This window comes from Pogona vitticeps, chromosome 7 (genome assembly GCF_051106095.1).
Source record: "Pogona vitticeps strain Pit_001003342236 chromosome 7, PviZW2.1, whole genome shotgun sequence".
NCBI lineage: Eukaryota > Metazoa > Chordata > Lepidosauria > Squamata > Agamidae > Pogona > Pogona vitticeps.
Genome location: NC_135789.1, coordinates 24,452,187 through 24,480,185, shown reverse-complemented (window position 1 = coordinate 24,480,185; position 27,999 = coordinate 24,452,187). Strand labels below are relative to the sequence as shown.

The following is a 27,999-nucleotide window of genomic DNA, read 5'->3' as shown; positions in this document are numbered from 1 at the left end:
TGTGGAGATCCCGCCCCTTTATCATCATGTCCAGATAGAGGAGGCTCCTCCTTCAATGATCCAACGCACATTCGCGGCACTCTTCTCTTTTCGTGGCTCTACAGCGCGTCCCGCGCGTGGCCTTCTGGGAGAGCGGGCGAACCGGGTGAGTGGAGGCGTGAGGCCGCTCTGCCGAGGAAGACTCGATGATCTGGAGCAGCCGGGCGACCAGACACGCCCTTCCGCTGTGGGAGGAAGTGACGCCAGCGCGCTGAAAGGCGGGCGTAGTGTGAGAGGAACCGGGAGGAGGGCGAAGGAACGACAGACTCTGAGGCGACGGACGAAGCGAGCCGAAGCGGGAAGCGCGGGGCTCGGGCGGGAAAAAGGCCCCGAGGCGGCGGAGGGCCAGGCCGAGGCCGAAGCGACCCAGGTGAGGCGAAGCGCGGGTGGGGGTGGGAGGTGATGGTGGTGCCAAACCTAAAATGTGGGGGCGGGGGGAGAGAAATTGTAATTATTATAATTAATTTAATTACGTAGCCCGGTCTTAATTTTGTCAGTCGCAAGAGTCCTGCACGGACGACGAGAGGAAAAATCACGAAGAGTCGGACACGACTAAACGACTAAACGAAACGATTTTAAAAAAAAGAAAGGGCTTGGTCGACTTAGCAGGGTTGTTGTGAGGAGGGAGAGGCCTCAGTTCTCTTTCCGCCGCCCTCATAAACTCAGAAGTTGTACAGTTTTTATCAGTAATAGGTAATTTGTTTAAACCTGCTTTTGGTAGTGCTGTAGTTCAGTAAGCATCACAGGTACTCAGAGGTAACATAATAAAAATTGAAAGCCATGGCTATGAGGAGAGTTAACGGATGGGCGAGAGGACAGGTAAGGGCGTATTAGATTTATTTATCAGTTTTGTTTGTTTGTAAATTTAGTTGTGTAATTATTACTTTATGCATTTATTTATTATTTACCTAATTTATAAATGCGTTTATTTCATGTTTATCTATATTATCTGTCTATCTATTTGTTTGATAACAATGGCCACTCTGGGTGATATACAACAGCAATATTAGCATCAGAAAACATAAACAGAATTAAAAGTGAGATTAAAGTTAACTTTACATGTTTTCCTTTTACTCTGGACAACCCACGGGGATCTCTCCTTGTTTTTATCCCCAAATGCCGTGATTAATTCATTCAGAATGTTTGGGAATTCATTTGGGAAAATAACTTTTGTTTGGAAATGTCTATGCCTTGCCTATCTCATGAAGAGGATATGATATGGCTTACTTAGCATATTAAAAATAATAAAATGAAGGGAATGGAGGGGAAAAAACCCAATTGAACCAAAAGCGCAGACATCCCAAACAAAACTCTCTAGAACACGGCCAAACAGCCTGAAAAACCTAAAACAACCATCAAAACTCAGTAACCCATTTCTTAGGCACCTTGTCATTGGGAACAAGCTTGCTTGAAAAATCTGTTTGATATGGCATCTCTTCCATTAGCGATAAATCCCTAAATGCCTTGGGTCCAAGCCATCTCATAATAATAATAATAATAATAATAATAATAATAATAATAATAATAATAATAATAATAATAATAATAATAATAATTTTATTTTATTTTATTTATATCCCGTATATCTGGTCAGTTAAGACCACTCTAGGTGGCTTACAGCAAAAAAACACAAATCTATCTATCTACCTATCTATCTATCTATCTATCTATCTATCTATCTATCTATCTATCTATCTATCTATACAGTGTATGTGTATATATATATATATATATATATATATATATATATATATATATATATATATATATATACACAGTATATATATATACAGTATATATACAGTATATATATATACAGTGTATATATATACAGTGTGTATATATACAGTATATATATATACAGTATATATATACAGTATATATACAGTATGTATATATATATACAGTATATATACAGTATATATATATACAGTATATATATACAGTATGTATATATATATATACAGTATATATATACAGTATATATATACAGTATGTATATATATATACAGTATATATATATATATATACACAGTGTGTGTGTATATATATATATATATATATATATATATATACAGTGTGTGTATATATATATATATATATATATATATATATATATATATATATATATATACAGTGTATATACAGTATATATATATATATACAGTATATATATATATATACAGTATATATACAGTATATATATATATATATATATATATATATATATATATATATATATATATATATATATATATATATATATATATATATATATATATATATATATATAAAACAGTTTCTACATCTCAGTGAACCGGTCTCCATTTATGACCCTGCTGGACTGCTAAGATCATTAGGGGAAGCCTTTCTTTCTGTCCTGCTACCTTCCCAGCTGTGTTTGAGGAAGGGCCTTCCTTGAGGCTGCTCCCAGACTCTGGAACTCCCTGCCACTGGAAGCCAGGCTGACCTCCTCTGCATGGCCCCATCTTTGCTGACCTCCTTCAAGCAGGCAAAAGACCTTTCTCTTCAGACAGGCTTTACCGGAGTAACTAGTTGGCTAGGAGAGATTTTTAAATGGGATTGTTTGTGTTTTATTGCTTCTAGGTCAAAATCTTGCTTTACCCAAGATTCTTAATATGATGTTATTTATTTTTGCAGTGTTGGAATAATTCGCTGTTTTTAGTTTTAATATTGTATTTTTAATAATGTAAGCTGCCTTGGGTCCTTTTAAAGGAAAAAAGGCAGGGTAAAAAGGTTTTAAAATAAGTAAATAAATAAAACAAATCTCCTAAGCAACCCTGATTTTTTTCATGGTTCCTTGGAGCGGGTAAGGCTGAAGGAAAAAGCCGCTGGATGGGTGGAGAAAAGACAGAATTAGGGCAGACGAGGTTCTAGGCGGCCGACTTATGGTAGTGAGTTCCCATGGGAGTGAATGACCGCCTTTTATGCTGCTGGCCTTATCCTGTTGATTCCTGGCTACATTCTTTTTCATCCAATAGCGTCTCCCCACAATTTTTTTATTTGAAAAATAACTTAAAGAACTTTCAATGTAATGTAAAATAAATATAAGGCCTCGATATGTGTGGGGATCGGTTCCAGCTCCCCCTGACCGTGGATGCTGAAAAACATGGAATGCTATACTGCACATTGCATGATCTCTGGCTCTGTCTGTTGGCCAGTTCTAGTAAATACACCATGAAAATAAATATAAAAAGGTATTTCTGGGAGGTTTTATTATTTCAATCAGCGGATAAGTGTATCAATAGATACTGATCCTGTGGATGGGGGAATCCTACTGTGTATGTATGACCATTAATCAGGTGACGGAATTAAAAATAATACGTTATGCCTTATAATGATACATAACAACTTAACAGGTTCCATTGCACAGATGACATTGATCATGTCCTAATCCATATGCAGAAGCAGTCCATCTTGAAAGCCCTGTCTAGGTTTCCGGGTTCAGCCCTAGGAGGCCACTAAGGGGCCCTATCCAGAGCCCTGCTGGGGACCCTTTCCTCTCCCTCCCTTCTTCCTTGCTGTATGTACTACTGACAATAAAATGACTTTGCTTTCAGTGGCAATAAGAGGATCTAGGGATCTCGTTTGTTTGTGCGTGCATGCATGTGCATGAAGTGCTGGAACCACGTTTAGCAAAATGCTCTCGGATTTCCCTTTTGGCGAACAGGCTTTGGTGGGTGGTGTTGGTTTTTTTTCGCAGTTGTGTTTGAGGATCATTTCACCCATGAAATGGCCCTTTGGAAAACGGCTTGATGAATGGGGTGAAAAAGCCAGAGAATACCATTCATGTTTGTTTCTTGGCCCCTGCCCTAATCATCTGCCCATCTCATCGTTCGCCTGGAAAATGGATCCCTGCAGCAGCTTAGAGAGTGGTTGCCACAAATTTCGTAGGGCCCAGTGCCTGCTTAGCTGAATTCTGCAAGTCTTATTTTTGCTACAGAAAGACAAGCTAGTATGTCGTTCTGCTTTTTTCTAATTCTAGCTGCCTGTGGACTTGTGGCCACCCCAGATCCTAGTCCACGAGCTCTCTGGAGGCTGCCCCCAGGTTTTCCTTTCAGAGTGCTGCCTGGTTTTGGTTCATGTTGCAGGATCCCAGCTGCTGGGAGACTCCTTTTCTGGATTCAGTTCCTGAAAGCCAAGTCAGTCAGCTGTCAGCTGAGCTGGCTGTCAGATCAAGTTGTTTCTTAGTCTGAGGATTCATGGAAAATGCTGGGGATGAAGTCATCCTGGGCTTATTTCTTCCTTCCAATGGGAGTGGAAACTTCCTTGAATACCAGAGACATTCTTGAGTTCCTCTCTCTGTGGCAGCGCATGACTCAACAAAAGCAAACATTTACCGAGGTTGGGGAAACTCCCTCGTGTCCTGCTAAAGACGTTTGCCTCTCAGCACTGGCTGAAGGGTCTCCCGCTTGCCCTGTTGCCAATTTGTCAGGTAGGGAAGGATTGAGGGATGTTCTGCTCTATCTTTCAGTTGAGTTGACACAGAACTCTGCTGTGATACTTTCTGCTTTCTATGTGCCCTTGGGTTGCTCCCAAGTTGCTCTCCTTTTTTGGCTTTTTAGTCTGCCTGGTGTCCTTGAAGTCTTCCAAAGAAGGTGCAACCTGGTGATCCAGTCCTTTCTTTTCTCCTTGCCATGCACCTTGAGTCAGTTGTATAAAAATGCTTATGTTGCATTATAGATCTTAATGGCAGCCATTTCCTCTTCTCTTTCCTGGTGATTAAGTTAATGGCCATCACAATATCTGGCCTCCCTGCCGCCTGCCTCCTTCTCTCTGGAGCATGGCACATGGATGTCTCCCCACCGCTTCCTTTTTAAAGAAAGTCTAAATATATAGTTTCTTAGTTTGAAATTGCATGGTGGTTGTGAGAACCCATCTTTTCCCAGAAGAGGAAGGACCTCAGAGTTGTGCTTTTCCCATCGGTAGGGTTCTTGGCTTCCGATAGGAGGAAATTTTGGAGCAAAGGGATCCAGTCATGCTCTTTCGACAGACTTTTCTGCTGGTGGTGCTGAGCAGCCCCTCCCTGCCCCTGGATCTGTGAATCTCTGTACCTGTATGATGGCTTGGATTCTAGTCTGCTGTGGTGTTAGATCGAATAGCTGGTTTGCTGCAGGAGTTCCTCTTAAAGTGGGGTGGGGAACCTGTAGAGCCCTCCAAGGGCACTGGACAAGAAGTCCATAACCCTTGACCACTGGCCTTGGCAACTAGGGTTTCTGAAGTTGAAGAACAATAAGACCCTTGTATCAGTATTAGCAGTTTCACTTATCCACAATAAAAAAATATTAAAAGACAATAACTAGAAATGTATATTTTCACCATGTATCTACAAGAACTGGCCACTGGGGGAGCCAGAGACCATGCAATATGTTCTTGTTGAAGAATACTGTATACTGTATTGCATTGTCTCTAGCTCCCTTTAATGGCCAGTTCTAGTAATACATAGTGAAAACACATGTTTCTGTTTTTTTTAAACCACGCTATGTATAGTGTTTGTTATTATCTGTGGATCTCAGCAGCTATAGGGGCCTTGGAACCAATGCCCTGCAGATATGTGGGTCCTACTGTACAGAATATCAGGAAGGGAAACCTTGCCTGCCAGTGTTTGTGAACTAGGGTGGCCAAGTTTCAGTGACCAGTTTTCACTGGACAACACCAGGTTCCTCCCCATCAGACCTCATTTCTGCTTTTTCAGCCAAAGAATGTTCTATCGGGAGGAGTCTGGGGAAAGGACTGGGAGCCACACAAACAATGAAAATCGGATGATTCTCTTTCCTCCCCCGTCTCATTTTATTCATTTGTTTGGTTATTTCAAATATTTTTACCCCACCTTTCTCCTTGAAAGGACCGCAAGCCCTAATGGCCTGCGGACAACTGCAAGCTGGATGTTCAGTGCTTGAGAGCGTGTTTGCTATTAATAATGGTGGTACATACCCAGCAGTCCCTTGAGATCTTTTGGGGCTGATGATGCCTGTGACGTAGCTGGTAGGGATCGATTAGATATGAGACAAGCTGGGGATTGGGAGGCAAGAACCAGCTTCAGGCAGCGACCCAGAGTATCTGTTGGAAAGCACTTTTTAGGCATCCTTTACCAAGTCCCTGACCTCTCAGCGTCCGTCAGTCCTTCCATAATGCTGGTAGTAATGGGATATTTTGGAATAACAGGTAGTTTTAAAGGAGAGAGAGAGAGAGCAAGAGACAGTGACTGTATTGGGGAGCTATATTTTGTAGCTGTGAAGGTAAAGGCTCTTGGCAGCGTTCCTGTAAAATCATAACTCTTAGTAACGTAAAAGATGTAAGACTCGCTCTGCTTTAAAAACCACAGATTCCTCCATAATAAATGCATAAGTGTAACAACAAGTTTGTGTTCCTAACATCTGTGCACATTTCCTCAGTTCTCCTGCTTTTAAATCCAGTTGTTGACGGTCTGTAGCGGTGGGCCCTGATGATTGTCCTTGTTTTTCTGTCTTGTATCCTCTTGCGGCTAAATCTTGTGGCCCTCTGCCTCTGTTAAACTGTGGAAATCCAGGTTAATCTCTTCTGAGTGCCTTGCTGTAGGGTTGCATAACAAGGGGTCTACACTGTGGAAATGCCCTTGTTGTCACCTGCTTTGAACCTTTTGAAGGGAGGGGGCTGAATGTGGGCCCTTCCCTCTGGGCGCAGTTTGTCCTTGTTTGCCCGGCAGCCTTTTTGAGTGTCCCCAAAATAAAGGTTCCACCAGCAACCTCTCCTTCTTTTTCTCCGGCAGGAGCAAGATGAGCCTCAAGTCCGAACGCCGTGGCATCCACGTTGATCAGTCCGAGCTGCTGTGCAAGAAAGGATGTGGTTACTATGGCAACCTGGCCTGGCAGGGCTACTGCTCCAAGTGTTGGAGGGAGGAGTACCAGAAGGCCCGGCAGAAGCAGATCCAGGAGGACTGGGAACTTGCAGAGAGGTAAGGAGTGTCCTTGGTTGATTTGTGTGTGCGACAGAGAGCCTTGTCTGATTCCTCACCACCTTCTGCTGAGAGGCTCCCCCCCGTTGAGGTCTCCGTAAGTCTCCGCATGCAGAGAGGGACTGGGTGATTGCTGAAAAAGACACAAGCAACCTATCCTAGGCTTGAAGTTGACACAAAGGAGCAGTCAATCTGGTCTGCTTTGCTGCGTTCTTGTGTTGCACAGTGCAAGCGGGAGAAACATTCAAGTGTGCAATACTACCTCCAGCAGTTTCAGCGGACAAGGAATCATGTGGTGCCTCACCCTCTGAGAGGCGAGGTTTTATAGCCATAGCAGGGAAGACAAAGGTGTGTGTGTTTGATCAGTCGGCTGTAGAACATGTTTTCAGGAAGCAGCACCAGCTACTCAGCAGTGCGGGAAGCTGCGTGTGACCTTTGAAGGTAGACTTTTCCACCCGGATTGGCTCATTCTCTGGAGGCGAAGTGGGTGGCTGTCCTCTGGCCTCGTCTTTGGTGGCCCTCCACCATGAGAAACGTTTGCACTTTCCACCTTGACAGTGCCTTGTGGGAAAAAAAATCAACGCTGTAAAGAACAGACATGTTTGTAGGACTGGGTTTTTAGTCCTGCTAGTGTTTTCCGTATTTTGTGTTTCCCGTGTCTCAGAAGGGCATTGGTTGTTTCTCTTTTCTTTTAACGGCTTGCTTACTGTTCGTAGCTTTAAGTATTGTGTTTTAATGATGTTAACCACTGTTGTATACTCATTGATTCCAACTTTAAAGATTGTCTTTCACTGTTGTAAGCCGCCTGGGTTCCTTATCAAGGAGAAAGGTGGGGTAAAAATATTTTAAATAAATATAATAAATAAATAAACATTTGTGACATGTTGAACAGTCAGCCCTTATTTTTCTGGCATTGCTCCCTGGCTCTTCTGCTCTCGTATACCACCTTCCTAGAAAGAAGGTCACTGAACTGCCTTTTTTCCCCTCAGTGAGACCTTTTGTCTCTTTTGCCCAGAGAATAGCGTTGAAGGAGCAGCAGGGCACTGAGCTGGGGGTGTTCACAAAGGCAACCCCCCCATGAGCTCTTTGCTTTCCTCCCCCTGAGTTGTGTCAACAGTGTCTGCTGAAGGACACCTTGCCCTTAACCTGAGGACAAACCCATCTTTGTCTTGTTAATCGTGGTGTCACAGTCTCTCAGAACCTCTGCTTTCCGTGTTGGGTCTGAAAACTGCGAGGATATTGAATGAGGCTTTTCAGTTATCTAGCTCCGGATTGCCCATTCATGCAGGTGGCGACCGTTCCTCCTTACCCCGCCTTCTAGGCAGTTGGCTGCAAAGGAGAGGTAGAAAACTGCCGGCTTCTTTGCCAAGGCAGGATCATAAGAACCACAGAACTGAGAGAGACCCCCCTGTGGGTTGTCTGGCATGAAGGACGAAGCTTGTCAGGGGCCTGGGAGAAAGATGGGATGCCAAGGAAAGGATGATGGTTCACCTGCGGTGTCTCCCCCGCTGCTCCATGATCCATAAAAACAGGGTGGGGAGATTTAGAGTGTTTATGGCCGCCGAGTGTAACAAGACAGGCAACATCCCTGGAAGAGATGAGGAGGATAACAGTCACCAGGAAATGTGGGAGGACATTTTGGGAAGACTGTCTCTCCCGACATGACCCTCCCCAAGTTCTTCAGGCCCCTCGTCTAGCAAGGACAGGAGAGAGGGGTCTCTTATAAACTCCCCCCCCCATACTTTTAAATGGGTTTAATTTGTTTGCTTGTTTCGAGTGTGGTAGCCAAAGTCTACCCCTCACATATGCTACTTCGTCCTCCCCCCACAGGGTTCTTTTGTAACTGGAGCCAAAGGGGCTGGAAAGGAGTGCTGTGGGTGCATGGAGGAGGAGGAGGAGCCCTGCACGTGTGTGTGTGTGTGTGTGTGTTTGAGATTCGCGTGCAGCTGCCCACCTTTGAGGGAACCGTGGTGGTAACCAATTTAATATAGAGCTTGTGTTTTCATCTCTTACGTATTTTTGGTTCTCAGGATGAACATGTACCGCATGTATATATCTATCGATGTGTGTCTGTGTGTGTGTGTATGTGTATAATGACTAAATCCTCGGGTGTCCTAGGCTCCAGCGTGAGGAGGAAGAGGCCTACGCCAGTACCCAGCACCCTTCGGGAGCCCAGTCGCTCACTTTCACAAAGTTCGAGGAGAAGAAGACCAATGAGAAGTCACGGAAAGTGACGACCGTGAAGAAGTTCTTTGGAGCGTCTCGGCCGGGAACGAAGAAAGGTAAGAATCAGCCTCTTAAAATGACTCTTGGGCAAGGGACTTCTACCAATGTCCAACGTGTTTTTCACTCAGCCCTTGGGTGTTTGTATTTCTAGAGGGCAGCTTTAGGAAAACTATCCAAGGTTTCCGTCAAGAGGTAGGGCGTGAGTGTCTGTCCCTCTGGATGTTGAGTTGCCCTTCTCAGCATCACTCACCCCTGCCTGGGGGCTGATGAGAGTTGTGGTCCAGCACCGTCAGGACCTTTCCCGTCTTTGATCTGCATCTTTCCTTCCTCAGAAATATCCCCTTGAACCTGCAGCCTTTCTGGAAATCCCCCAGAGGGCTTTTTCTTAAGGCTCTGTAGGCTTTGCGCAGCCTTCTCTTGAGGGTGAAAAAAACAAACCCTTACAGGACGGGATGGATAGGAACATATCTTTCCATGCTGTGTGACCCTTGCAGCTACCCTTTGGAAAGGTGGCTTCTCCAAAATACATCTCAAATATCTGTAGCCAGGAGGAGAAGGTGGAGGAAGCAGCGGTGGTTGTCTGGCAAGAGAAAAACAGCCTCCAGAGTCATCCAGCCAGGAGGGTCATTGTTGACTGTAGCCCCCCCCCCCCCAAATATACCTTTCTAAGCTGGGTCTAAAGCTCTGAGAAGCCTTTTGCTGAAGTTTTTAGTGTCTGCACAGGCTCCTATAGGAGCATGTGGTACATGAAGAGCACGCCGCTGTCTGCACAGTTGTCTCCTTTTCTTAAAACACTGCTTTGCTTACATCTTTTGAACCTCTTTACGGTTTCCGACCTTGGATTTATAGCAGCGTTCCGAAGAGCGGTTTGTATGAAGGATTTTCATTCTGGAGTTCCTTAGGGAAACTGGTTCACGTGCCCAAGCCTTTAAGACAGAAAGCTCTGTGTATTTGTGCTAATAACCTCGGGATCAGCTTAGTTCTTCTCTGAAAAACATGTTCAGCCCGATTGATCTTTGGACTCTTGGCTTGGCCTTCATAAAACTGTAATTGTGCGACTTATTGATTGATTGATTGAGTCTTCTTAATTGCACTGTATAGCTTGGTCAGCTCTTGCATCTGACCCAAAAAATTTATCAAACCGTTTAAGACATTTCCACCGTCCACCCCACACTTCTGCACCTCCCAAAGGGCAACTGGGGAATGTGGACCGGAAGGAAAGTGGAGACCCTGTTTATAAAACGTGCCCTCTGCTCTTTCAGAATGAACCCAGGCCAGGCTGAAAAGATGTTAAGTACAAAAGGTGGGTTTAAGTACAGCTTCAGGTTTAAGCACGAGGAAGTGTTCGTCTGCATAATACGATTGTTAATTACAGAGTGCATTAAAAACGGCAGCTGGGTAGCAAATTTGAAGCGGCTTTGCGAACAAAAGATTCTTGCCATCTGGTGAAAGGTGCAGAGCGCCAGGTTTTGTAGCTTGGTGCTTAGGGTGGGGCGCCTACCCCCAAGCCAGCCACTTCTGCTGTTGCTACTCAGGATCCAAGTAAGTTGTGCCGTATTTTTCCTCCATAAAATTGGCAGGAATTAATAGCACTCTGGTTCAGATGTTGCTTCAGCTGCCATTTCCATCGTGCTGTTTAAATACTTGTCAGATGGGAGGCTGATAGTTCCTGCTAATTAAAACTTTTTTTGCCTTGAATTATTTTCCTTTGCCTGACTTCGAAAACTTTCAAGGTGTTCCAGAATTCGGAAAGAAGCACACTATACAGTGACCAAAACCAACCAAACAACAACAACAAAAATCAGTCTGTTCATATATTAGTATAAAAGTGCCAGTCTATTCATATCAGTCTATCCCAGACCTAGGACTAGAGCGATCCAATGTTGCTTTAAAATCAACACCCAGGAAACTCTGAATGGAATAAAACTGCCTGCTTTTCCTTGTTAAAGTGAGCCACGAATGAGCCAGGGGTGCCTCTTGGAAAGCTGCTTTAAATTCTGGGTGCCACCCCTCAGAAGGGCCTGGCGTGCTACCCGGGGGAGAGCCAGGAGTGGGCCCTGGAGGTGGGAAATGCAGGACCAGGCAGGCAACTGGGGATAGAGGGTGGGCGGCGTTCCTGGCTGCGGCAGGTCTCATCAGCCATGCTCAAACCCACCCCCCCGGCATTTCACAGCCTTGTCAGTGCATTAAAGTCACTTTGAATTAGATAGTCTGTGTCCTAGAAAGTGACTTTTTGTTGTTCTCGAACCTTGTGTTCTGTGTTTTTAAAAACTGAGTGGCTTTTAGCATCATTGTACACGACTACCGTGGCCATGTCTACTTGTCCCATGCCTTTGTCCCTAGCCTAGAACCTGTCACTTCCCTTTTCTTTTCTCTCCTTCCCTTTTCTATTTACGTCTGCCTTGGGAACCGTCCTTGCTGTTTTGCCTTTATTCTAGCCACTCAGGAGTCCAGTGTTAAGCCCGGACCGCTCGGGAAGGAGCTGGGTCCTGATAACCTTCTCAGGGACTTGAAGGAGATGTTTACTTCCCCCTGGGAGCTTGCCTCTCCTACGGAAGGTAACACGGCACAGCCAGGCCAAGCTGTGTCTGCTTGCTTTAGTGGCTTTGCAAGATCTCAGCTAGGGTTGTGCCGGGGGTTCTCCTTCCGTGAGACCTAAATCTCATCATGGGTCTGCAAGAGGCCGGGTCCATTCGTTCACGTCCTCCGACTCCAGTGTAGCCGCCTGTAACTCGCCTCTTATTGGAAAGACTTGCTCCATCCCACAGGAATTGAATTGCAAAATGAGGAGTTTTCCTAAGAGGAGCCCCTGGCCTCTCCCAAACCTCTTTTGAACAACTTTAATCACCACAAAAATCACAAATTCTGCAAAGGTTTCGACATCTCAGCAACTTTTAGTTTTAAAATGCTAGATATTTTTTTTATAGCCACATTCTTGAAAGGGAAGTGTTTGATCAGAACCGTGGCTTCAGGCCATAACAGTGAAAAATCGGTCAGCGTACATCTTGCCTTGCTTTCGACTGGGTAGGAAATGAGATTTAGGATGCCTCTTCCCCCCCCCCCCTTCACCCTGGTGGTATTCTTTTTCTAAAACGAGTCTTAGTCTGTGGGAACTGAGCCGGGATGCGTGTTTCCTGGATTCTTACTTTGCATCCAAATTCTGTTTTGGAAACATGCTTTTATTTGAACTTCAGCCCTTAGAATTCTCTAGCTGGTTTTGCTGGAGGTTTGTGACCGTCTCTAAAAGACTCAGTTTTCCAACTCACTGAGCAAGTTCTGGGACCTACGTAGTTTTATGGGGGTGTGTGAAAACCCCTTGCTTCTCTACTTGAGAGGTGCTTTCCTTCCCTCCCCCAACACACTTCTAGCTTTTTGTTCCTTCAGGTGTCGCTGATGCCCTTGCTGGTGTGTATTTGCAGACGTTGAGGCCAGAAATTTTTTTAAAGAGAAGCTCCGCACCCCTCCCCATGTCTTGCACCTTTTCTACCAACTGGTGGAAAGCTGGTGCACCCGGAACCCTGGAGCTGACACTCTTGGATTTTATTTTATTTTTTGCACCCGTTTGCTTTTTGCAGCTTTCTTTGCCTTGTGAGGCTTCTTAATTGTAATGGAAAGCACAATCTTTTGTAGTGCCTGCTGCGGATTTGCACTGCCTTTCCCCCCTTTGCCATTTTCTTGAGCTAGCTGTTTGTGCTTTCATCAACAAGCAAAATCCTGATTCTACCCCCCCCCCCAAACCCACATTTTTATGGGCTATGTCTATCAGCTGACTCCCTTTTTCTCTCGTGACAGGGTTGCTTTGTTGAAAGCTAGGACGGAAATTTAATTAAAGCATAAAAATCGTCACGCTGGATCAAAGCAGGGTGGTGTTTTTCCCCCCCTCCCCACAGCAAGCTGGGTGATAAGAAGCTTGCCAGCAGGGCATAAAAGCTACGCTTTCTCGCTGCCTCTAGTCCTAAAAGAGATCCCACAGCTGAATGCGATTAATATCTGCTCACTTCTCCTTGCTAATCTCTGCTCAAAAACACACTTACAACATTCTTACTGTCGAGTTGGCTCAAGTTTCGCATTTAATTCTGTAAATTGAAAGAGCAGGGATGTAACATGCGAGAGGTTCTACCGTGTGTCTTCCCTGACTGTGAAGAACCATCTCAGCCTCCCTATTTTTGGCAACCCCTTTCTTGAGGCATTTAGAGATTTAGCGCACTGCTACTCCAGCTGCTAGAACAAGGGTTCCCAACCTTTGGGTCCCCAGATGTTCTTGGACTTCAATTCCCAGAAGCCTTCACCCCTTGCTGTGCTGGCCAGGATTTCTGGGAGTTGTAGTCCAAGAACATCCGGGGACCCAGGGTTGGAGGTCCCAGATCAACCAAAGCTCATCCACTCCTGAAGGTAATACAGCAGTCAGAGTTTTCCAGCCGATCCTTTCTGTTTATTTCCCGAAGATTATGGCACAACCATAGCACAGATCCTTATGCTGTCCGTGACCTGGTGTGGAAGATGCTGTAAATGCCAGATCATCGACTGGCTCGTTTGCCTTGCCTGGTTAAAAAAAACTCCTTTTCCCTGTGTGTTGGTGTGTATTTTCGGGGGTGGGTGGGAGGAGAGGAGGCTGCCCTTCCTGCACCCCCCTTCCTTTCTGCTCACGCAGTGGCTTTCTTGTGCAAATAGGAGGCAGGGGAAGCCGCTCCCACTAGCTAGATATTGTGCTTTAGAGCTAGTACTTCAGTTAATGTGTTATTCTATGCCATCAAGTCATAGCCAGCCTATAGCGTTCCTGACCCTAGGAAGGCTTTCAAGGTAAATGAGATGTTTAAATACTGCTCCCCCAGGGAGTTTCCGTGGCCAAGCGGGGATTTGAACCCTGTTCTCCAGAGTCCTAGCCCATCACTCTCCCCACTGCGCCACACCGAGCATCAGTTAATTTAGCGGTGAAGAAATAGCTCAGCGAAAGATTCTGAAAAGAAAAACCCCGGGATCTGCGTACCTCTTGGGAAAAACATGCCAATCCTCACATATTCTGTCTTGTGGGTTTGTCTCTCTCTGTGTGTGTGTGTGTTGTGGTGCAACTTCTGCCTTCCCATGGGGCCCCTTTGTGTTCCTAGACACACCGTTGATGGGCTTGTGTGTTTGAAGGGAAGGAGCAAGCCCAGCCTTAGAGGGACTTCTCCAAGATGCACAGCCGTGGCGGTGGGCGTCTGGAGACTGCAGATCCGCCCCATGCAGCTCATTGCTCCTAGTTGCGGAAAGTCAAATGAGAAGGCAGCCCTGTTGAGGTGCATCTTCCTTATAGCATCTCTTATTAAAGAGGAATCCGTCGATAGGTCTGCTTGTCGAGCTCACAGACGAAGCGATGTGTGATGGAGGTGGCCCTCTCTGTTCTCTTTGCCCTGTCGCTGGCTTTTCAGATAGCCTGCCTCTGACCACTGAGGGTCCTCATAGCCAACCTGGCCATCAGCCTAGTTGCCGTATTTTTCGCTCCATAAGACACACCTTTCCATAAGATGCACCAATTTTTTAGAAGAAAACAGGAAAATATAATCTGTTTCCTTCGCTCTATAAGACGCACAGGCTTTCAACCCCCCTGTTTTGTGGGAAAAAAGTGCATCTTATGGTGAGAAAAATACGGTACATTTGGGGAGACTTCAGGCTGCCTCTGCGTCTCCTGTGTGGCCCAAACACTCTTGGGCCACGAGCCGCTAAGAGAGCCTCACACAGCTGAGGGAGTTTCTCGCCTCGCACGGGCCAGTTTTCCTCCTCCCTTTGAAACCAGGGTTGCTCCAGTGTATTTGCTTGTCTGTGTCGCTGGGTTGTGACTTCTCTTCCTCCCGCTTCAGAAGAGATATTTTTTTCTGGAGCTCACTTCTCAGGATAGGAAAGTGTCAGTAAAAAAAGAGCACAGGCACCCGTCTTTGGGTGGAAGTGTTGAGAGACTCGAGGGCATTCATACCTCCTTTGAAAGTGGCGGAAAAAAGCTATCCAGATGAGAATGTACGTAAGTGGTGGCTCTGGATCGGGGAAAAAAAAATAAATAAAACCCCGACATTTTTAAACTAAAAAACTGATTTTTAAAAAATACGAATCGTTGGGGAAAAAAAATCAGATTTAAAAAAATATTAAGTTGTGATTTAAATCAAATCGATTAAAATTGAATCCACCCTGTATAGAATCATTAGGACAGAGTGTCCAATGGACCAGTAGACATTATGAAGTAGAAGAAAAGATCTCTGCCCCAAGGAGCTCACAGTTGGTCACAGCGAGGGAAGGAATTGGGAGGAGTAAAGGTGAGATAAAGGGAGGCAGGACACATGGTTCTGTTGTCTCCAAGGCTTGATCTCGCAGTGATGGGGAGATCTTTGCCAGAACGCCCTGCAGGGTTGTGGCCAAAGTGCTGGAAAAGGCAGTGGCAGGAAGACAGAAAAAATCCCTTGGAATATGAGGTTTCTCTGCCTGACCCTTTTGTTTTTTTGGAAGGCATCTCACGGTTTGCTAAATTGCTTTGCCCCAAAGGTAGCTTTGTTCGTGGAGAAGAAGAGCAGTGACCTACTTCTATACAGGCCTTGCCAAATCTCTCCCCCCCTCAAAAAAAATCAAACTGCTTTGCAGAAATAGCTGGCAGGGTCTCTAGAAGTGCCAAAAGGCACCAGTCCTGCAGGGAGTTTGTCCTGTCTGGGTTGTGTCGTGCCTTCAGTCCACCAACCCTCTTTGCTGTTTCTACCCCACCTGGGTCATGTTGTGCCTCGCCTGATGTCCCGTGTCGTGAGATGCCAACTCAGAACATTCTGTGTTTTGTCTCTTTCTCTCTCTGTGTGTCTGTCTTTGTCTTGTCGCTTCTTCCACCTCATCCTGCGCCATCTGCATCTCCTCCTCCATTCTTCATTCTGAGCAGTGCTGGCTGGCAGGCGGAGAGGTGGGTGACTTCGGAGTGTCTTGTTTTCTTTTATTTATTTTTAAAGAGCTGAGGTGGGGCAGACCTGGAAACCGGTTTCCTCCACCAGGGAGGCAGAATACCCAAAGATTTGGAAAATGGAATTGGACGTAGCAAGAAGTCCAGTTTTTAAAAAGGACTATTGGGGGGGGGGGTTAAGTGGTACAGGCGGCTTGTGGCCTTTTTGAGGAAGCTGCAAGGAACTGAAGTTCACCTTTCTTTGGGAAGAGAGCTAGAATGGAGCTGGATATCCAGAAAAGGCGCTCTCTGGTGATCCCACTAGGAGGTTCCGAAAATGCGGCCGGTCACTTCTGTCATGGCCCTTTGTCTGTGGCTCACCAGTTCTGATTTTTACAAACCTCTCCTGGGGAAAGCTGCCTTTGCTAAAGGGAAGCAGGTTGGGAAAGGTGGATCCTGGGGGGGGGGGCAGGCCAGTTGGAGGGGCTTGGCGGGAGTGGCAGTGCGGGCGAGGGTGGTACCCCGACCATCTTTTTGTTGGAGGGGAGCTGTGGTGTGGTGCAGCGGCAGACGTGGCCTTCGTGTGCAGGTGGGTCCAGCTGGCATTTCTGGGCATGGGGAAGGTGGTGGCCCAGGATCTTCTCCAATCTGGCAGCGCCAAGTGTTAAACCTTGGACTCTTTGCACCCCGGCGTGCGCTCTGCCCCAGAGACACCTTTGCCCTCTGCCAGCCCATCCTTTGCTTTAGGGCGCTACTGGCTTAACATGGCTGGAAGACAGGCTACATCGCTTCTCACGGCCATGCCCCCTCTTTTCCCCCCAGCGGATGTTCCAGAAGCCAAGGCGCCCAGCCCTTCCATCAGCCGGCAGGTCAGCCTGGAGACGGACCGGGTGTCCAAGGACTTCGTAGAGTTCCTGAAGACATACCCAAAGTCCGGACAAGAAATCCACAAGCAGTGCCGGCATTTCCTGGAAGTCATGCACCACAAGCGGGTAAGTCTGGCCACAGGCCGGAAGGAGGAGGAACCCCTCTAGGGGCTTCTGGTTGCATCTCGAACTCTGGCAATGAGCCACAGGGGGTCAGAAAAGGGCCTTTCATCCTAGGGAGAGAGAGGATAAAACTGGATTTCAGAGTAGTCATTCGAGGCAGAGTTAGCGCTCCCAGGAGTTCTGGGTTCAAGCCCACCATCAGGAGGAGCCTTTGAGACCGTCACACCCTCTCTCAGCTGGGCGTAACCATGTAGAGATGTTGCAGAGAAGAGGAGAAGGGCGTGAGCTTTGAGCTCCTTGTAGGAAAGGTGGGAGATCAGGTGGGCTGAAAGGCACATAAGGGCCAGGATCTTACAGGTTGGTTCTGCCGGTGTGTAAGTCCAGCGGCATAAATTGCAGCCCTGCATGGCCAGTCGTTAACACATTGCTGCTGGTATTCCCTGATGCATGCCCAGACATTTCTGTATTCAGAGGGCTAGTTCTAGCCTATAAAGCCCTAAACGGCTTGTTTCCAAGTTGTCTCAAGGAGTGCGTCCTCCCACTAAGAGCCTGTTCAGGTGTTATGATCTGCAGGGGATGCCTTTCTCTTTTTCCTTCATAGCTGCATTTGATACGTACATGGGAAAGGGCCTTCTCAGTGGCTGCTCTCAGACTTTGGAACTTCCTCCCACTGGAGGCCAGGCTGGCCCCATCTTGACTGTTCTTCCGCAAGCAGGCAAAGACCTTTCTTTCCAGACAGGCTTTCCCTGAGTGACTGGCAGCTTGAGTGTTTTTTTTAATGGATTATTATGCCTTCCTGCTTTGAATGTTTTGGTGTTGCTTTTGTGTGGTATTTGTTTAATCCTTTTCAGTATTCTATACATACCGTTTTTAGCTTTAAACATGGTCTTTTAATTATGAAGGCCACCTTGGGTCCTTTTTAAGGAGAAAAGTGGGGTAAAAATATTTTAAGTAAACAAACAAACCCACCCACCCATTACACTGATGCCTGCCTAACTAACCAATAGGATTCCGGCCATTAGATAAATATATACAGAGCTGATTGATATGTGAAACTGAAAGAGCAACGAACACTGATTTTATTGTCAACGTTAATTGAAAAGTTTTTGTTCTTATTTTTTAATCCTCCGAAGCTCAGAACAGTACAGTGGTGCCCCGCATAGTGACGATAATCCGTTCCGGAAAAATCATTGCTATGTGGATTTATCGCTATGCGAAATAAAAAAGCCCATAGGAATGCATTAAAACCCGTTTAATGTGTTCCTATGGGCAAAAAACTCACTGTTATGCGAAAATCCTCCATATGGCCGCCATTTTCGCTGCCCGGTAAGCGAGGAATCAGTGCGAAAACACAGCTGGTGGCCATTTTTTTTACCCGGCGGCCATTTGGAACCGCCGGTCAGCTGTTAGGAAAACATCGCTGTGTGAAAATCGGTAAGTGAAACAGCTTACCGATCATTGCAAAGCGATTTTTTCCTATCTAAATCATCGTAATGTGATCGCAAAAGCAATCGCAAAAACTTAATCGCTATGCGGATTCGTCGTTAAACGGGGCTCCCGTTAAGCGAGGCACCACTGTATATATAAGTAATGATGAATATGTTAGCTTGAAAATAGTTTTGCAGGATGTATTGTATGTAGTGGCTTAAATCCTGTTGCTTAGTTCGCTGGTGTAGCTGTAGCACAAATGGTGTACCATTTGGAAGCAAATGGCCCCAAGTTAAAAAATAATTATACTTAAGTCAGTTGTAGGATGAGTTCTATGACGTGGTGTGCAACTGATAATTTCTCTCTTTTAATTTGGAACCATGTGTCTCCAAAACCATAGTCTTCTGCAAAGCTACGCAACAGGGTCTTGCCCAGTTTGGTGCTGTGTTTTGCAGAATGAATGATGATAACAAAGTGCAAAGTCGTTTCAGTGCACCTTTTTACAATAGGACTGTGGTATGGGGGGGGGGGAGATTGGTTCCAAGCTCCCTCCCCCTGCAGATGTAAACAAAGAAAACCCCATGGATATCACAAACCCTGTATATAGCGTACTATTTGGTTCCATCTAGTGTCCAGTTCTGGCAACACCCCGGAAAATGTGTCTTTTTGGTTTTTTAATGTAATATTTTCAGGCCGTGGATAACTGAAACCATGGGTACACTGATTCTGTGGATACACCATTCCTACTGTAATGATCCCTTTGCTGGGCTTCTCAGTGCTGGAAAAGAGATCACAGCTTAGGATGTGCCTGTTATCAAAGTCGCCTGGGTTTTTCCTAGGTAGAAGCTCTTTTCTGTTGGGGGGGGGGTCTTCATTTGTTCCAGGGTGTCACCATTCATTTGGTCAAGAGGTGGCAATCTCTTGGGTTTTTCCCCAGTTTAAAAAAAACAGCCATGTTGTCAGGTTTCATGTGGCCGATTCTCTCTGGCAGGGGCTGAGTGTCGAGGAGCAGTCTGAATATGCCCAGGACTTCTATCAGAATATGGCTGACCGGCTGCAGAGCCGCTGGAAAGGTATATTTTTTTCCCTCTTCTCTCTCTCTCTGAGATGGTCCTGCTGAGGCTCCCGGGGAAGTCTTCACTCATCCTTGAGTCAGGGTGGGGACAGGTTCCGTGTCCCCAAATGCTCATTCTTGCTTGGAAAGATCTTTCCTTCCACCCCAAGAGAAGGGAAGTCAGACTGAAATAGCCATACGGTCCATTCCTTGCCAGGCTTAAGGGGCTGTGATTCTAACATACAGAGCCCTGAACGGTTTGGGATCTCGTTACCTTTCGGAATGTCTCCTGCCGTGTTTGACCGCCCATCTGACCAGGTGCTCGGAGACCACGCACCCAGGAAGGCTAACACCTCGCGAGGGCCAGAAGAGAACAACTGGAAGCAGGGCCTTCTCGGCTGTGGCTCCTTCCTTGCAAAATATGGTGCCACAGGCACAAACACCGGGCACCCTGGACCTTGAAAAAGCAGCTAAAAATCAGCACTTTTCAAGGAAGCCAGTTTAGAGAGGTTTTTCCTTAATCATTGAATGAGCAGAGGAGATTTGTTTATGCTGATGAATTGTTTTTGCTGCCTGTCTGCTTGTTTGTTGGTTTATTAGATTTTTTAAAAATTTGTGGTTTATTTTTGTTGAAAAAAATAAACTCTGAACTGCCAGAGTATCAGTTGGCTAGATGGGCGGTATATATAAAAAAAGAAATGAATGAGTGGTATAAAAATTGGATGATTAAGGGAATGAATGAACGAATTTCTGACAAGCCTTATCCATCTCTGCCATGGTTGTGTCTTGTGCAGGCCTAAAGCCCCTGTTCATGGGTCTGGGTGTCAATTCCTAAATGGTGTTGTTTTTCCATCCCCTTGTACTCAGAATTTGGCTCATCCCATTACATGTTCAATAGCCCACCGTGATGAGCTTAAAGCAGCTACAGCAAACTAGGAGAATTGTCCCCCTGCCCCCCGTTTACAAGGCAGGCTCTCCGACCTTCTTTGCTGGTCCTGCTTTCTGCACTCTTCCCATGGCCTGGGATCTTCTCATTGAGCCCCATCGGGGCATCCGCAGCCCTTTCCCCTTCCAAACGAGTGGTCCAGCTTGAAAACTCCCTTTTTTGTTTGGATGGGCAATTCCAGAATCCTCACCGGGGTCCCAACGGAACCTTCGGTCTAGACTTAGGCCACTTGAGCCCCTCCTTACCAGTCTTACAGTCTTGAGGAGCTCAGAGAGAAGAAGAAGCAGCTCCTCACCTTTCCTTGCCAGAGAAGCTGGGGGAGAAAAGGTGCTTCTAGCAGACACCGGGCACAAGGGTTAACAACCCCTCGTTTCTCTGGTCGCTCTGCACATGGTCAGAGAACGCAGCGTATGTGTATGAATGAAATAGCAACAAGCCAACATAGGTGGTCCTCTACTTATGAGGCTTGGATGCTTATGTGGCTGCCTGGAAGGGAGAAGGTTCAGAGACCAGGCCTTTGTTTTCTGGTGTTCTATGGAGTGATCTTTGAAAAAGGGGAATGATAGAAATCTTGGGGGAAGGGAACTGTAAATGGCTGTGTGGATCCTCCCTATTCAGAGGCAGTCTAGCTGTTGTCAGAGAAGTTGGCTGTGGATGATGCAAAGGAAGCCGCGACTGTCTTGGCCTTTCTGGGAGCGCTTCCGAGAAGGAACATGTTTCCGAGATTCACCCAGCTCTGCCTTAATCTGGTAGAGCCAATATTAGGAAGCTCCTGGCTCTGAAGAGAAAATGGAGTGGGTTTTGTTTTGTGGAGGGGGGAGTAGTTTACTGCTGCCCCCCCCCCCCAGCCAGAGCATGGGAATTGGAATTCAAAGGGCACACACACACTCCCCGCCAAGCTGCTGACCCATCGTTGGAGCAAATGTGGCAACCGATCTTTGCCTGTGTCTCCTTTTCAGTGTCTCCCGACAAAGTAGAGAAGGCCATGGATCAGATCGAGAAGTATGTCATGACCCGGCTGTATAAGTACGTTTTTTGCCCAGAAACCACCGAGGACGAGAAGAAAGACCTCACTGTCCAGAAGAGGATCAGGTACGGCTTGGGATTTCCGTCTGTGTGTCTGTCTTTGGGAATGGGTGAAGGGCACCCGTTCCTGCAAATGGCTTCCCTTCTGGACCCTGGGGACAGGCTTTGTCCTTTTCCTCCAGGCAAGGTTGCCGAGCCTCCACCTTGCTCTTTGCTACAGGCCCCTTGAGGTGCATAGTCTTGGCTTGGCCCAGGATAGCCACCCAGCAGGGTGTGGCTTGCGGGTTAAGATGGGCGACTGCCGTGCCCATCGGGGACACGTATCCATCTGCATCCCTCAGCATGCCTGAGTGATCTAAGGGTGTTGGGGGATGATGGTATTTGTGGGATCCTTTCCCTCTGCTTCCCCCCCCCCCCCCCCCGGTCTCAGTTTTGTAGTGATCAAGGCCTGACATTTAAAAAAAGAGAGAGAGATGGAGAGGAAGTAAATAGAACTGTAGAACTGCAAAAGGTGAAAGGGTTGTTCAAAGACCGCCCAGCGAAGGCTCCCTGAGGGACACTGGAAAATCTCCCATGACCATCTTCTGGGGATGCTCTTCCCACCCTTGATAGCAAGAGATCGCCGTCCTCTTCCGCCAGAGTGTGGCGTCACCGGCTCGGCTGCGCTCCACCCTAAAACGGGCAAAATACAGCCAAGGAAGGGCCGGGCGAGCCTTCCTTTCTCACCCCAAGGAACTGCTGCAGGAACCTCTAATCTGTTCAGAGAACGTTGTTGCAGGAAGATTTTTAAAAAGAAGTTTTCAGCTCTGGTTGAGCCCGTGGTTGTCGGTTTCATGGCAAGGCGAGCTGGCTCTTGCGTCCTGGGACTGTGATGGCCATCCATCCTACTGCGTTCTGATATCGGAACCGACCCACCTGTGTGAGTGCAAGGAGGTGGGGGTAGAAGAGGTTTCAGGCTCTCTTTTCAGGACAACCACGAGAAATTATAAATGATAAGAGGTGCTCTTGTGTTTCGGATAGAATAAAATGAAGGGCCACCTGTAAATTGATTCTGGAAGGTAGTCCTGGGGACAGGCAGAGAGGCAGCTCAGCGTCCGCTTGGGGAAAAACAGGAAGGACATCCGCGCGTCACCCTTACTAGGGAACAAGTTTTAGAGGCTTTGCTTTGCTTCCCCCCCACCCCCAAAGCCTCCTGTTCTCAGTGCAGGGTTTTGCTCACCCAGCCCTGGATGTTGGCTGCTCTCCATTGCTTAGCTGGGCAGCCCTGAACTCCAAACAGATCTTAGTTTCTCTCCTCCACCCCTCAAACCCCCCCTCTCCATCTTGCTTGCAGGGCCTTGCACTGGGTGACCCCACAGATGCTCTGCGTTCCCGTTAACGAAGAGATCCCTGAAGTCTCGGATGTGGTTGTGAAAGCTATCACAGGTATGGAAAAAAAAGGGCTGCAGGGTGATGGACGTGGTTCACCAAATGAACCTGACCGATTAGGGATCTGGGGCCGTTTTGCTGCCCCTTTTAGTGAGACCGGCTGCAGTCACCCTCATGTGAGAAGCGAGGCTCGTATACCTGTAGGAGACTTTCGTTATATTGAGCAGTCACCGAACTAAATAAAACCAAGCTGACTTAGATACTCAGATCCCCTGCAGGAATTTGCATGGATTATATGAATCTGGTAGTATTAAGGGAAACACGCTTTTTTTTAAAAAGGGAGTGGGGGAGTGTATAGTGATACTGCAGTAGCTTGCATAATCTTGGAGGCCTTCCGCCTTGTCTGACTTCCATGGGGGAAACAGCACTGGTCGTCACAGTAATTAAAAACCCAAACAACAAAACCTCCTGATGAACTGAGGGCAACTTTCTAGCCAAGTTGATTAGTCGGGGAATTAGCTTGATTAGGTATTTGGGGGCCCTGCAACGATTGACTCACGATGCCCGTTCTTTCAGAAGGAGCGATGGCGTGAGAGTTAGCCAAAGCACCCTGAAGTGTTCTCGTATTTTCCTAAGCACTAGGAAAGAGTCCCAGCAATGCCTACAAAACCTGCCTTAGACCTTGGGCCCGCTTGCTGTTTCAGAAAGAATTAGGAAGCACTAGATGGTGTGATTTTTAAGTGCTTCTATCAAGGTACCGATCGTGAGATTTTGTGGGTAAAAATCCCACTTCCTCCAGTTGGCCTTTGTACTTTTATGGAGAGTGTAGAGGAAACAGCCCCCCCCCCCCAAATTAATGGCAAGTCTTGGTGCTGAGTTTGCTTGCACAAGGGGAATCCAGACTCGGGTTGCAGCGGAGTGGTGTGGTGTTTAGGGGCAGACAGAGAGTCATTGGCAAATCCTTTGTTCGGAGTCCGGGATGGAAAACTCTAAACCCTGGTGACGAGGGAGGGATACCTGAGATTACACCTCCCAGCGGACCTTGCCAGCTGAGTCTGTGCTCATCTCATCCCAGCAGACTTGGCACAGACCTTCTGCCTGGCATTTTGGGCAAGGTGTTGTTTTTTTTGCATGCTCCTTGGTGATGCGCAGCCTGATGAAGGGGGTATTGGGGTTTTGTTTTTTGTACTCATAAAAGTTTGCCATTTGTGTGATTTTTATTTTTTTGAAGCGGTCCAAGAGAGGCGCCGCCTAACGCTTGCGTCTTTGCTGTTCCACAGACATCATCGAGATGGACTCCAAGCGGGTCCCGCGGGACAAGCTGGCCTGCATCACCAGCTGCAGCAAGCACATCTTCACCGCCATCCGGACCACCAAGAACGAGCCGGCGTCGGCCGACGACTTCCTGCCCACCCTCATCTACATCGTCCTGAAGGGCAACCCGCCCCGCCTGCAGTCAAACATCCAGTATATCACCCGTTTCTGCAACCCCAGCCGGCTCATGTCTGGGGAGGATGGCTATTATTTTACCAACCTAGTGAGTATGCCTGGCAAGCAGGGTGTGGGTGTCTTTCTCTCTGGGGCATGAGGGGGTGCAGATAGGGCCGCTTCTACTCCCCCATGGCCTTTGACATCATTCCCTGGTTTTCCAGCACTCTGTGAAAGCTGCCTTTTCCGTTCTTATCACCACCCAGGATCATATGATCACAGAAACACAGACATGTGTTCAGTGGTCCTCCCCCCCCTCCGCTTTTAGATCTTGGATCTCAAATCAGAATATGTCACAGCGATTATGCCGTGCCCTTACACCAAGGGGAAATTAGCAAGAGCTTGAAAGCCAGAGGCTTAGTTCAAAGAATATTTCCTCAGCTACAAAGTACAGAAGGATGGATTAAGCAACAGTTTTCATAGCAGCGTGTACAGGGAGGGCTACGTGGGCAGGAGGGGGAGAGCGCAGGAAAACGCCCACCCAAATCAAAAAACACAGGAAGGTAGAATTAGCAAGGAGCTGGAAAGAGCCCCTTCTCAATGGAGGAAACGCAGGTACCGCTGGCAGGTGGCTGACCAGCCTGTCCAGAAAGCTCCAACAAAGGAGAGGCCTCCATCTTCTGGGGGAGTCCATTTGACAAAAGGGGGGGTTCAGTCTGGGTTTGCACGCCTCCAGCTTAAACATTTCCCAGAGGAGGCTTTTAAAAAAGATTTCAGCGCAGAGCTGGGGCTGTCCGTTGAGCAAAATTAAACCATGCTGCTGAGTCGCACGGTACTGTCCCCGGGTGACTTGGATTGAGTCCACCACGTGGCAGGAGGGCGTGCCTGGTCCTTTTGGTGGAAGCCGTCTCTGAGTGGGCCGCGCTCACCCTGGGCCCTTCTTTCCATGCCTGTCTGTCACGCGCTGGCTTTTTTTCCCCCCCTGCAGTGCTGCGCCGTCGCCTTCATCGAGAAATTGGACGCTCAGTCCTTGAACCTGAGTCAGGAAGACTTTGACCGCTACATGTCGGGCCAGACCTCTCCGAAAAAGCCAGAGCCCGACCACTGGCCGGCCGACGTGTGCGCAGGGGTCCGGCAGATGTACCGGAACCTCGACCTCCTCTCCCAACTCAGCGAGAGGCAAGAGAGGATTGTGAGCGAGGCCAAAAAGCTCGAGCGGGACCTCATTGACTGGACCGAGGGGGTCACGAAGGAGGTCCAGGAGATCGTTGAAAGGTACCCGCTGGAAATCAAGCCTCCGAACCCCGCCTTGGCCGCCATTGACTCGGAAAACGTGGAGAACGACAAACTGCCCCCGCCCTTGCAGCCTCAGGTTTATGCCGGATGATCATCTGGGATTCTGGCACACCGGCGGCGTTCCTCCCCTCAGCTTTCCTCTCCTTGGAAGGTGGGCTTAAAGAGGGACAGAAAAGAGTTTAAAATCAGCACATGTTAAAGGTACTATGGGCTGGTAGCCTGTCCACAGCTATTTATTTTAATCAGTATCGGTAACTGAGGGACTGCCTGTTTCTGCACTCCTGAACCAAACTTAACGTTCTCCTTTTTTTACAAACACACCCACCCCCACACAAAATCCTTAATATAATTTTGAAGAAATGATTTGGCGATATTCTCCTCTATTCCAGTTGTGTAATTCCCTGTGTTTATATGTACTTTTTTGGGGGGTAGACCTCTCCTGCCCCTCTTGAAACATATATTATCAGCATTTTGCAAAGAACGCCAATTCGGAGGTGAACACGTTAAAAGGTACTTAAAACCATTCAGTTATCAGGAAAAGGCTTTTGTTGTAAAGTAAATATTTAAAACTGTAAATAGCTTGAATGTTTTGGGTGGAAGTGTCTAGCTTGCATGGCCTTTTGAAAAAGATTTGGTTTTTTCCTTTCCATTTTCCTTCGCTGCTTACAGTTTTATGCCAGGAAACTTTTGGGTGGGAGGGGAAGCAGGAAGGAAGCACCCTATCGTAGGAAACAACTCCTGTTGACTCGGCCACAACAGGACTGAGGACGTTCTAACCTTTGTGACTTCTCATCTGATTTTTCTTCCAAAAGAAAGAAACGAAAGAAAGATAAGCTTTCCCTTCTCTCTTGTGTTGGCTGGCCCCAGGAGCACAAGTGAGGATGTTTCAAGAGCAGTATACAGTTAGCCGGAACCTCCGTATCTGTGGGATGTGAACTCTCCAAAAAATAACCAAGAATGCATTTTGCCAGTGAAATGATGCTATCCCTGTGCTCATTCCTCCCCTGCTTTCTAAACAGAAGTAAAAATCCAGAAAACCTTCTGGCTTCTCGTCAGCCCACTGCAAGGCTTGCCAAGAATAGGTTGGGGTGGTAACAGTTGCTCCTTGAGATGGGAAGATCAGCAGGGAGTTGAATCCGTGCCCAGCTTTCCTGGGTCGCTTTTTGGTGAGTTGGATGGACTGTTCCCCGGGGATTCACCCCGGCAGAAATGGATGTTTGCATCCCAGCATCCAGGAGGGTGACCTGAATATTCATGGGTTGGGGAGGAGGAGGACGTGCTGATCTCGGCTCTTCCTGGACCTCCATGGATTATTTAGCAGTACTGAAGAGGGGAAAGGAAGAGCTGTTTCCTCTGAAACATGTAGATATATATCTATATATATCTATATCACTGTTGAATGCATTGTTTCGGGGGGGGGGGAGGGTGATTGTTGTTGTTGGTTTCTGCCTCCCTTAAGTACAGGCTTTCCAGTGTTCTTAATAACCTGGATTGTTCTGCTGGTTGAATCATCTTCACTTTTGCCTTTTCTGGAAGAACAGAAGCAGTGCTTATGCTCTCGGCCACTAAATTCATCTCTTGTGTGTCTTTGTGAGACTTGGGAGAGCAAGGGGTTGGCCCACCCACGGTAACACGTGGACAGCACTGACAAATATCTAGGAAAACCGGCCTTCCCTGGAGACATCTTCCTCACGTGTGGGTCTTCTACCCCCCCCCCCCAGATTGTGGGAGATGTCCTCTGATCCAGGGGGAAGACACTCCATGGAAGATAGTTGATAAGCAAAAACCTGTTTACAGTGTTAACTTCTCTTGTGTTGCAATGGGACACTTTTTAAAAAGAAAAATACCTAAACTACTTTCCTCGAAGTTCCTTTTTTATCTTAATTTTGTCTGTGGGAGCAATAAATTACTTTGAAGTTGATCTCCTAGTCTTGTTAGGGACTTCTATTCCCAAGCCACATCTTTAAACGCATCTGTGCAGGCTTTATAGCTTTCCCTGGGTGTATATTTTTTGGGGGTGTGTGCAATAGGGTCAGACCAAGACTGCGCTCTGTTTTGTGTTCGTCCAAGGAAGAACCTTTCTTTTTAAATTTGATCTGAGCGATGTGCTTTTCAGACTCCTCAAAAGTTAGTTACCCTTAACTTATGTGAATGAGTGGGTCACCTAGCTAGGTGTTCGTCCCTGTCTGTTCTAGAAAAGATTCCTTCCTGGTCCGAAACTTCCCTTCTGGACCACTTGCCTCCTTGCGTGACACCTTAGGTGCTAATTTTGGTTTCCAGGTACACCTTTTCACTCCTGAACCATATTATAGCCGCTGTTACTGCAACTGCTGTCAAATAAAATGAAAGCCTGTACAA

At 47.0% G+C, this 27,999-nt stretch overlaps 1 protein-coding gene across 2 annotated transcripts; it reads left to right on the top strand.

Annotated features, from left to right (window-relative positions):
- The first annotated feature begins 187 nt into the window (after positions 1-187).
- Positions 188-27,999, top strand: RABGEF1 (RAB guanine nucleotide exchange factor 1). 2 transcript variants are annotated; one of them, XM_020803934.3, is made up of 10 exons: positions 188-409; positions 6,809-6,994; positions 9,113-9,276; positions 16,110-16,130; positions 16,929-17,098; positions 19,515-19,596; positions 21,483-21,615; positions 22,883-22,974; positions 24,198-24,454; positions 25,334-27,999. In XM_020803934.3, exons 2-10 carry the CDS (start codon positions 6,816-6,818, stop codon positions 25,730-25,732), a joined length of 1,497 nt encoding a protein of 498 aa, XP_020659593.3. In that variant the 5' UTR covers positions 188-409; positions 6,809-6,815; the 3' UTR covers positions 25,733-27,999. The 2 variants fall into 2 exon arrangements, with proteins under 2 accessions (XP_020659593.3, XP_020659594.3); XM_020803935.3 differs by lacking the exon at positions 16,110-16,130 and having other exon boundaries at positions 191-409.

Excerpts from the sequence above, each read along its gene's own strand:
- RABGEF1 (XM_020803934.3), top strand. The coding sequence starts at position 6,816 with ATGAGCCTCAAGTCCGAACGCCGTGGCATCCACGTTGATCAGTCCGAG. Across the intron at positions 21,616-22,882 it reads ACTGTCCAGAAGAGGATCAG|GGCCTTGCACTGGGTGACCC; the intron begins GTACGGCTTGGG and ends TCTTGCTTGCAG. Across the intron at positions 22,975-24,197 it reads GGTTGTGAAAGCTATCACAG|ACATCATCGAGATGGACTCC; the intron begins GTATGGAAAAAA and ends GCTGTTCCACAG.